The 11,183-nt window shown below is 36.1% G+C and overlaps 1 protein-coding gene across 2 annotated transcripts; it reads right to left on the reverse strand.

The window, feature by feature from the left end:
* Window positions 1–341: 341 nt before the first annotated feature.
* Window positions 342–10,603, reverse strand: LOC107007350 (arginine/serine-rich coiled-coil protein 2). Of its 2 annotated transcripts, none has more exons than XM_015205939.2 (7): window positions 10,445–10,603; window positions 10,100–10,242; window positions 7,336–8,142; window positions 7,114–7,242; window positions 1,354–1,448; window positions 867–935; window positions 342–745 (listed from the first exon to the last, which is right to left on the reverse strand). In XM_015205939.2, exons 2-7 carry the CDS (start codon window positions 10,230–10,232, stop codon window positions 359–361), a joined length of 1,620 nt encoding a protein of 539 aa, XP_015061425.1. In that variant the 5' UTR covers window positions 10,233–10,242; window positions 10,445–10,603; the 3' UTR covers window positions 342–358. The 2 variants fall into 2 exon arrangements, with proteins under 2 accessions (XP_015061425.1, XP_015061426.1); XM_015205940.2 differs by having other exon boundaries at window positions 396–708; window positions 7,114–7,251.
* Window positions 10,604–11,183: the final 580 nt, after the last annotated feature.

Here is an 11,183-nt window from a genome sequence, read left to right on the forward strand (position 1 = left end):
AGATTCGAGGTACATTTGGTCATTTGTCTGGGCATTGAACTACTACGGTTAAGCTGGTAGCCAAGCATTGGCAAAATGTACAGTTATTGGACGCATTTTCCAAAAATTTCATACAGCAATATCACACGCTTGTATCCACATATTAAAATATCAGATTTACAAGTAAAAGAAAGCTATGGAATAAGATACTATCAATCACCCAACAAGTCAATCTGCTTTTCTTTCATTTACAGTTTTACTATAACTCGATGTATAACAAAATACATAAGTAGTATACCATTAATTTTTGCATGCAGTATCCAACAGATTAGCAAAGATCTGTTATGGTGTTGCATGCAGTATGCAACACTAAATTATACTAGATAGAACTACTTGAGGTGGAACTGAGCAGTAGATTGAGTCCATAACATAGATTTAAAAAATACAATCTTTGATCACGAGATAACGTAAATTTCAGGATACATAGTTTAAGTCGAAACAATACATGCAGCTCCATAATTGCAAAACAACACAACACCAGGACCAAAAGAGTCATTAAAATACAAAGATGTTCAAGGCAAGTCCTTAGAGACCTAGTCCAACTGTACGACCGTCTCTTCGGCGAAGTCCAGCAGTGTATTGCTTCTCTAAGTCCATTTGAAGCTCCTTTTGCCTCTCTGCATCGTGGATGACTGGTTTGTTCTCCGTCGGCACGTCGCCTTTCACACCCTACAATTGGCCATAGGCACCAAGGCAACCTCAGACTCTAAAAGTGTGTTAGTACATACGAGGAAAACTTTACTGAGATGACAAGTTAATAGGACTCAACACTGATGGCAGCTATTACTTTTGACAATCTTAAGTAAATAAAAGGGAACGGAAATTACCATGAGTTTGTTGAACTTTTCTTGTCGATCGCGATCACCAAATAGTGATGTATCCCATCGATGAGTGGACTACATAATCGACCATCAATTGACCATATAAAGAGCAAGAGAGTGAATAACATTGAACATTTGATAAAGAGATATAACAAGCAAAAAAAAAAAACATTTGTTGATGCAACAGCCAAAATCAAGTTGCTACAGCCTGTCAGCAAAATGGATCAAATAACACTTTTAAGAGATGTATCCCCTTGAAATGGAACTAATTTATCGAGATTATACACAAGCTGTAACTTATTTCATCGAGATTATACACAAGCTGTAACTTATTTCATATTGTTGCCCCCATAAGCTGACAAAGGTGATACGAAGTTTTATGGAGAGGTGAAGAAGGTGCAGCAGGTTGACATGCAGAGTGATAATATGGGAATAAGTTCCCACACCAGCAGGAACACAAAGAGAAGAGGACACATAGGTAGAGCAAAATTACCTCTTCAGAATTAGTGGTGGTTTTCTTGTTTCCCCACAGCAGCTTCTTCTTTTGGTCAGTAGTCATGATACCCGTTCCAATAAGGTTTCTATTAACTGTTATGTTGCAAAGGTTAAATCAATAAGATAATATGAATAGCCTTATAGCCTAATGAATTACTGAGAAATATAATTGCAAACATAAGAACTTTGTAATAGTTCCTGAATAAAGCACATATAGTCAAACAACCATCAGTATAGACCACTAAAGAAACATAAATAAATACTATACATAATATCTTATTGTACAGATGCTGCTTCCTATCTATGCCACATGGTGCCTTGCAAGCCTCCAAGCGCTTAGCGCACTGGACGACCAAGTGGTCATGGCTGTGCCAAGTGAAAACTTGGCTGGTGTCTATGTCGCCCCATTATTAGCTCGTGCCAAGCACTTGTTAGCCTACAATACCCACAGTAGTCAGCAGGCACGGTCCATCCATACCCTCCCGCAATCTGCACACTCACTTTAAAGATAAGCGTGTATTCTCTCCAAGAGCCACGGCCTTGCAATGAAGCCGAACAAATTGCTTGGAGTCATGGTATAAGTAAGCTCATGTAAATATGGATCAATTTGGCTTCCAAGAAGTTACATCATGTTTTTCCAGCTTATTTATGTCATGTCATGTCTTGACTTCTAAGTTAAGATTTATAAAGCATGTATATGGTGATTATAGTTGTCAAAGTTTCAGCCAACATTCAAATCTCTGTACTGGTGCTCTACCCCTGGTGCCATATTTGGTGTTCTTGTAATTATAAAGGAGACTTTCATTGGATCTTTCTTTTGCATATTATGATCTTGATATTAGTTTCCACATACGGCACTAACAAGTCTATTGGGGGGCTTTGCTTGGTGGAAGATAATCACGGAAGTCAACTTTGCCTTAGGTCACCCTTCCATGACATCTCAGAAACTCATCGTGTAATAATACACATGCAAACAGATCTTATAAGCGAAAGAACTGTCTCTTCGTACTTATGCTTTGACTAACAATATAAGGACACTGATACTCCCTCATCAATATTTGTAATGAACAATATATCATCCATGCCTCTAAAGTCTAACAAGTGGACAAAACAAGTAGTATATATGTCTTAATGTGAAAAGTTCATCTAACATCTTAAAATTACTGCCAGAAATTTTCTTGGGACCCCAAGTTAAAATTTATCATTGTCCTTACGTAAATTGATGAAACCAGCAAGAGAATAACCAAGAACTGAAATATCAATTATGCATGAGTGTGGTTTTTTTTAAGTAGAAGATTGACAGTCGAACAAAATATAAGTGTCACGGGCAGTGGTGGAGCCAGAAGTTTCTCAAAGACTGTCTAGATACTGCAAGGAAGTAAAAAAAAGAGTATGAAGGGTGTCCAGAAATTGCAAGGAAGTGAAAAAGAGTTGCTGCAAGTGAAATTCGATCACACGAACACTTTAAAGTTCACACGTCCTGGCTCTTCTAAGGCGCCTGAAGCCACTAGGCTACACCACATTGTTGTGCCAAGGTGTCCAAAATATGTTATTTAACCACTTCTTTTACAGTTTACTGGTATATACAATACAATTTTCCGACGAAGGGTGTCCAATTGGACATCCTAACAAGAGTGTAGCTCTAACCTTGGTCATGAGTTTCACTACCGTAAGATAAAAACAACTAGTGTGTTTGGACAAGTTTACAGAAATCTACTTATTTTAAAAAGCATTTTTTGTCTGAAGTGTTCTTCGAAAAGTATTGTTGGAGATTTGTAGTGTATTTGGCTAATCAATTTAAAACACTTTTTCAATATTAGAGCAGCAATTTGTATTTCACCAAAAGTGCTTAGTAGAAAAACAGCTTCTGAAAATAGAAAATACAAAAGCTTTTTTACCTAAAAACTTGTTCAAACAATTCAGATCCCTATAATAAGCATTTTTTAAAATAACCACTTCCGACATCTCAAAAACTAGGCCAAACAGTCTTTAAAGTGAAGAAATTAGCAGGGATTCCAATCCTAAATGCAGAAAACTCTAGGGGAATGACATGATAGATGATGATGTAACATATAGAACAAAAACAAGATCATTGAGATAGAGAAGAGATACCTACCAAAATTAAAGGCAACTTTTATAGAACAGTTGCACAAACAATAATATTTTGTAGGAGCAAATGCTAGCTTTCGTTCATATCCATAAAATGAGTATCGTAGAAAAGGCGAGGTTAAGTGAATGTGCAATCAGTGTGTAAATAACACACCTAGAAGGGGAAAAATTACACACAGAGGTAAATGTAAATCACATGGAGAGAAATCACCTCCTGCAATCTCTAGAAATCCATCAACATTTAGAGAAGAACAGAACACATGAGACACGGGATTCATACAAGAGATACAAGCTAATTGGAACTAACGTTTACACACTATTGATATACTTCCACTACAACAACATACCCAGTGTAATCTCACAAGTGGGGTCTGGGGAGTGGGGAGGGTGGAGTATACGGAGAGCTAAGCCCTACCTCTTGAACATAGAGAGACGATTTCGGAAAGACCCTTGGCGCAAGTGCGACAAATCAAAGTTGTTATGAAAATTGAAATATCGCAGTGAAGAAAACATGTCAATTATAAGGATGAAGAGCATGCACAAAAAGACCAGTAACAACATTGAAATAATGTGATAACTGAAACACAGTAGACGAGATGGTAACAGATGTCAAAATACTGCGACAGACATGGTGCTACCAGACTCTAAGCCTAACTTATAAATACTCCTACTTTGTCATAAAAGATAAATTACGGAGTAATGAAATTGAATTGGCACTATTGAAGCAAAATCGATTTGCAAGACTAGTATAACTGACCAAACTGGCTTTGGATTCAGGCCTAACTTGTTCATTTATTTACATTCTGGTAGCAGGAGATAGGGTGTCTTTCATGACTAACAATAGGGCGTCACACCCTATTTGTGTAGCATTTGCCACTCATTAATGGTTTAGCTCAACTCTCCCTCATAAGAACTTGTAACTCCTAGGTTAATTATCCATTCCCTTGTGGGTTTATTGGTGTCACTTGACCCAATAAACACTAATGTCTTTTGGGTCCCAAAACTCGAATACGAGCACTTTCTTGTCATCAGCAATTTATGTGAGTCTCACCTCGTGGTAGTTAATTCTCAAACATATCTTTTTTTGAAGCTGAAGATCTAGAATTAATTCTCAAACACATCATGGTTCTTTGAAACCAATCTGGTGCTCCGAGGTAGTTTTTAAGTGGTCTAGGTACAAACAACCAATTCAGATTCAAGCCGGGGCGCGGAAGCCATTCATCTTCTAAGGAGATTTGGAGCAATATAGGGATAAAGTGAAGGGATAGGAAGAGAGACTTACATATGGTGTTGATTGATCTAAAACGACATACAAGAAAGTTCCTAGGGAGGTTTTAGGAGGATGCTTGGAGTCTAAAAGTGTACATATGACATGCAATAGCAATCAAGGACATATACAATGGAAGTAAAACTTGAGTGAGAGCAGCAGGAGAAGACTAGAACAATTTTCAAGACAAGATAGGGGTTGCACCAAGGATCAACTCTTAGCCCGTTTATATTTATTTGCCTTGGTGACGGATAAATTGTCATGACATATTCAACGGGAGGTCAAGGTACCATGTTGTATATTATTTGCAAATGACATAGTATTATTGACGAGACAAACAACAGAGTGAACGATACATGGGAGGTTTGGAGACAGACACTACAGTCTAAAGGTTTCGGGTTGAGTGAGACTAAGACAATACTTAGAAGTCATTTTTTGTGAGGTATAAGGTACAATAATCCAAGGGATAAAATGCAGCACTATTTAATCCTATGTTTGGTTGGAGCTATTAGGCAATCTGGGATTTATCCCACCTTTTATACCTTAGTGATGGAATAAGTTATCTCATATAAATGGTGAAATAACTTATCCAAGGATAATTAATCCCGGGATAACTTGTTCCAAACCAAATGACACCTTAGAGTGCAAGTTTTTGTGACACATTTCATGAGGCGAATGAGGAAATGAGTATTGATCCGCATGTCATCTTGAGACAGCTTCAAGTATCTTAGGTCAATAATCTAAGGTAACAAGAAGATATGTAACATGTTGTATTAGAGCAAAGTGGATGAAACAGAAGCTTGCATCAGATGCACTATGTGATAAAAATGTGCCACCGAGACTAAAAAAGGCAAGTTCTATAGAGTGATTGTTAGACCATCTATGTTGTATAAGGTAGAGTGTTGGCTAGTCAAGAATTCACACATTCAGAAGATGCATATAGTAAAGATGAGGATGCTTAGATGGATGTGTGCGTACACTGGGAGAGATAAGTTAGCAACGAAGATATACGGATTAAGGTGGAAGTAGCCTCTATAGTGGACAAGATGTGGGAAGTAGGCATGTAGAGAGAAGGATCATTGATGTCCTGACATGAAGATGCAAGAGGCTAACAATGATAGGTCTAAGGAGAAGTAGAGGTGATTAGGCATGTCAAAGCACATCTTCAGCTCATGGAAGACATCACCCTAGATAGGAAAGCATGGAGGTCGATGTTGAAGGTAAAGGTTTAGTAGGTAATGAGGCAATTTCTCTCCTTCCACCGGGAGAGCATAGTTCTAGCTTAGAGCACATGGCCTTCTCCCTCTTCTACTTATCAATGCCTTCTTATTTTTCAAATTGTACTACTAATGTTGTTTCTTTTACTCAAGGTTATCTTTACTATTTTAGTTGTCGATACTTCTCTTTTCTACAATATTTTCACCATAACTTTTACTCTTGCATTAGTCAAACTATTTTTGGAACACTTCTTAGCCAAGGGTCTATCAAAAACCACCTCTCTATTTACACACAAGGTAGAGTAATGTCAGCATAGAACCTACCCTCCACAAACCTCATTGTGGGATCACATTTGGTATGTTATTGTTGTCGGTGTGGCAGGAGATAAGCTTAAGAGATTGCCTTTTGGATTAAGAAACATTGCATTTATCACCCCCAAATAAATAATATCAAATTTTTCCATGCAAAAAAGAACTCAAAAGATATAAAAAGTAACATCACAATGTTGTTATTCTTTAGAAACCTTAATATTAAGCTAGAGCCATCAATATAAAAGTAAATGAGTATCTAAAGAGGGGAAAGGGGGGGAGGTGCTTAGGGTGTTGATGCTCCAAGCCATGTTGAAGTATAAAACAATTTAAAGTTCTATGATTTGAGAGATGATGGTATTTTGAACATATAGTAAAGATTGGTGTTTGGAGAAAAAAACAAGCTAATATAGGTCCAGTGTGTTTCAGGTTTCTGTAAAAAGCTTATAACCTAGTTTCAGTTGATGGAGATAAAACAAGAGCAGAAGTCAAATAGGAGGTATTGACTTCCAGAAACAAAATATTCTGATGTCCCATTTAATGCAAGGAACATTTTAAGAACTTATCCAAAACAAAATCAGTGCTGTGGTCAGAGAACAATTTCAAGAACTTATCCAAAACGAAATCAGTGCTGTGGTCAGAGAACAATTTTGACTTCCAGAAACCAGACCAAAGTGTTGCCTGAAAACCAAACAAACTAAAGGTAGGTTTCTAAAAGAACTCACACATGTTTCCAGAAATTTTCATCAAAATATAATCCAAACATAACTTAATCCCAAATTTATTTCCTAGAACTTCTCCTACAAAATATTTTTTTCCGGGAAAAAGAAAAAGAAAATAAAAGAAGATTATTTACCTAATTCAGCAGCCTTCATTGCAGCAATCTTTGCAGCATCTATATCAGAGTCTTTCACGCCCTGCTCCAAAGACAACTCACTGTTTAGATCTTGACCTTGTTTTGAATTCGAAGAGAATTTTCCATCAGCTGCATTTGCTGGATTCAAGGATGAAAAATAAAGACAGTGCAACTAAAAACATAATAATAGTAGTCAAGGAAGAAGAAAAAGGTGGTTAATACCATCTTTTCCCTGTGCAGAACTCTCATCCATGCCTGAAAATTTTGACTTCTTAGATGGAGACGACACACGCCCTTTACTAGAAGCAACATTTCTGTCTGCAAATATCTTCTCTCGGTCCTCATTGTTCTTCCTTTCCTCTTTGGTGTATTTCTTACCATCCAACTCCATAGCATCAACCTGTGGATCTTTTCTTGAATTTGACTCATTTCTGTTGCTTCTAGACTCCTCATAAGCAGGTGAACGATCACTCTTGTGATCGCTCCTACGGTTCCCTTTCTCATCTCGGCTGTCTCTATACTCCTTATACCTGTCACTCTCCCTGGATCTATTATCGTCAATGCTAGAGCTATTATAACGTCTACCTGATCCTACTCTGTCAAATGATAAATCTTTATCTTTGAACGATGAAGCTTCTCTCTCCTGATTCTTGCTTCTATGCCCTGAATCCCCGTACCTATCTCGGTAGTGTTTGTCAGTGTCACGTGGGGAGTGTCTTGATCTATGATCATTATCACGCCTGGAGTTATTGCCATAATTGTCCACTCTTGAATCATGACGAGAATGAGAGCTTAGCTTTGAATATCCTTTATCATCATCATCAGTATGCCTGCCATGTCTGGTATAATCATTTTGCTTATGGTAATTGCGGGAACTCCTAGAAGATTGTCGATCAGACTGCCTTTGAGATTCACCACTTCGATCTTGTCGGTTTCTACTGGAACCCCTATCTATATAATCATCCTTGTGTCGCCAATCATCCTTCCTTGATGGGATAGGACTAGAGCTCCTCTTGCGGGCAGGGCTCCCTACATTCACCGAAGATGGGATAGTTAAGAAGCAAACATCACATGTCAAGCTTTACCGAGATCTTTATCATCAGCACAAAGCTCTATTGAAAACTTTAATAGATGATAATCAAATTCACAAAGGCAGATTCAAAATGATAACTAGATTGTGTCTATGAAGCCCTAAAAGATAGCCTTATTACAGGGATTAAATTTATTAATTTGGAACTGGAGAAGCAAATTACTTCGAGGGTGTTCTGGTATGACATAAAATATTTCCACAAAAGATATTGTCTGAGATGAATGTTTTAACAGACAATATAGTCGGTGTTGTATGGTGGGTTTTTATGAAAGGTGACGCGGATGGTTTGGGGTTTAGATTTAACATATACTTAAAGTGAAAATGTTGGGGATTTGGACCATAAGTCTTAACAGTTTGTATACATAATGGACTATTTCTCCCTGAGTGGTATATATCAATGACCAAATACTTTGACCCTCATACATTAAGGACCATTTGCCCATTTTTTCTGCTGGTTTTGTAACCTAATTTCGGACCCTAGTTGATCTTTTCTTAGCAACGACAAGGAAAAGTTAAGTACATGTATTAAGCTGTAACTTGGAACTTTTTTGGGCATTTAAGTATGTGTGGATTTTACACTGGCACAATAGAACAGATATGAGGTTTTTGGTTTAAAAGGGTTGGGTTTAATATTCTCTATATTTTTGCTTAAAATCCACCTCAATATTTAAAATATAACACCAAATGACAATCGAAGTCACAAGTTTATCCTCAATATATTATGCTAAATTCAAATTATTCTTCCTTCATATGAAGGATTGACCATCGTGAAATGTAGATCGACTGAATATCTATGTAAGATTGCTAACATACATCTCACATTCGTAGAAACTAGTAAATAATAATTAGAAAAGTCTAAATTGGCACAAATCAGAAACCAAAAAATCAAACTAATCCTAGTCATCTTCAGCGAACGCAAACAACCCAAATAATATTTTTTTCTTCTCAGTTACATTATTAGCTCTTAGAATGCCATATCCTGAAAGGTGTCCAGTTTACTTGACTGGGAAAAAACACCTCTTGGCTAGTAAGGACTTACAATATGTTAATTATGAAGCAATTGCAAGGCGAAGATAAAGGCTTTCTAGATTATTATTTAGACAAGTGTATCATTATTTTTGTACCCAAAAATACAGAATTTCCAGAGTTTTGAAAATAGAATTATTATTTTGATGTTGGAGAGAAATGGGTTAGACAAGTATATCATTATTTTTGTACCCAAAAATACAGAATTTCCAGAGTTTTGAAAATAGAATTATTATTTTGATGTTGGAGAGAAATGGGACAAAGAAGGAGCGTAATATGTACTCATCCTGATCCAAGGTGAAAAAGTAAGAAGCTATTAGAGTGCACATTCTGGCTTTTATATAGAAACTGCAATACTCCTAGACAATTCAATCACGAACATTAATTGCTATAGAACGTTTATCCAATAATCAACTACGCCTCAATCCCAATTAGATGAGGTCCGGTAAATTGTCCTCACTATTCATGTCCATTTCATTCCAATACAGTTGGATATATATGTGATATAATATATAAATTTTTATACCATCATGTCATCATTACCTATTGTACTAGGTCACATGTCTTATTTTCACTATTGCAACCTCCTACTCTATTCAAGTTAAAGACCAGCAAACGCAAACAGGCGGAGCTTTTGCTATAACCATTGTAAATTTGTACTTCAAAAAATGTGCGTGCACATGCAAGTATCTCACAAATTCAGGAAAAAGAAGCAACTGGGTGTTAACAAATCTACAAGATTGCCTTAAAATATCAAGTCAAGCCTAGAACTTCCACTTTCAGCTTCCAAAAGTAGGCACACATACACAAAGTAAAATTATTAATGACAAACGCAAAAAGCAGGTATTTTGTGTCAATTAAAGAACTAACCATCAGACGAGGATGATCCACCAACAGGAGTCCGACGCCTGTATTTCCTGTTAACAGCATCATTGGAGAGCTTACGGAAAGCCCCCTTTGAATCAATATTCTCTTGAGACGTATTTTTTCCATCTAAGTCCATAGTATTTAACCTGAACCCAATATAAAATCGAATTCACAATTTCAAACTGCCAACAAACCCATCTACTAGGAAACTCTCGGAACCCAAAAAAAAATCGTTTGAAGAAACAAATCCATAACCAAATCCATAAAAACTAAGAAATGTAAAATTTAAAGAAAAAGGCAAGAAATCTGAAAATTTAGGGTTCGAAGAAATAGATCAGAAGGGCAAACCTTCGATGCGAGCTATTAAGTTGCAGAAACTGATTAGCTATGTTTTTCTTCTTCCTCTCGCTTCGTGCATCTTCTTGTGCTGTATGAGAGCTAGGGCTTTTTATTTTTGCGCCAATAAAGGGAAGAAGAATAGATATCCTGTCTAAGAGAGTTTTTTTTTTCTAAAAACATCCACTCAACTATATCTCAAATTTAAGTTATATCTTTAAAGTATCATTTTTAACATAAAATATCATTTAAATATATATAAATGAACAATTTCATTTTTTTATTGCATATTGTCAAAAAATTAATAAATCCTACAAAAATATGAGCAGTTCACGCGATTATCAACAAAAGTTGTCATGCATAATTTTATTACATGCTATAAAAAGTTTCTGAAATAAATATTAAAAATATTACGCACTACTGTTTACTGAAACAAAAAAAATGTTTGAAAGGTGTGAGGATATATGATCTGCTCTTTTTCTCATTTAGTAACAGAAAGAAGATGAAGCTTAATTAACTTTACATTTTGCATATCCAAATTGTATATACATCAATAAATATTTGGGGTCATCTGATGTTGAAGTGATCAGTATATTGATTATGTCTCGCATTGAGTGCTTCCAACAAATGTTGCTTCCAGCATATTCAATTGAGAAAAAACATATTTTGACGTATAATTTTTTTAATATCAAAATTACATGAAAAATAAATGAAAAAAAACTGTCAATTTAAAAGATTTTGCATAATGATA

Source organism: Solanum pennellii, chromosome 12, assembly GCF_001406875.1.
Source record: "Solanum pennellii chromosome 12, SPENNV200".
Classification (NCBI taxonomy): Eukaryota; Viridiplantae; Streptophyta; class Magnoliopsida; order Solanales; family Solanaceae; genus Solanum; species Solanum pennellii.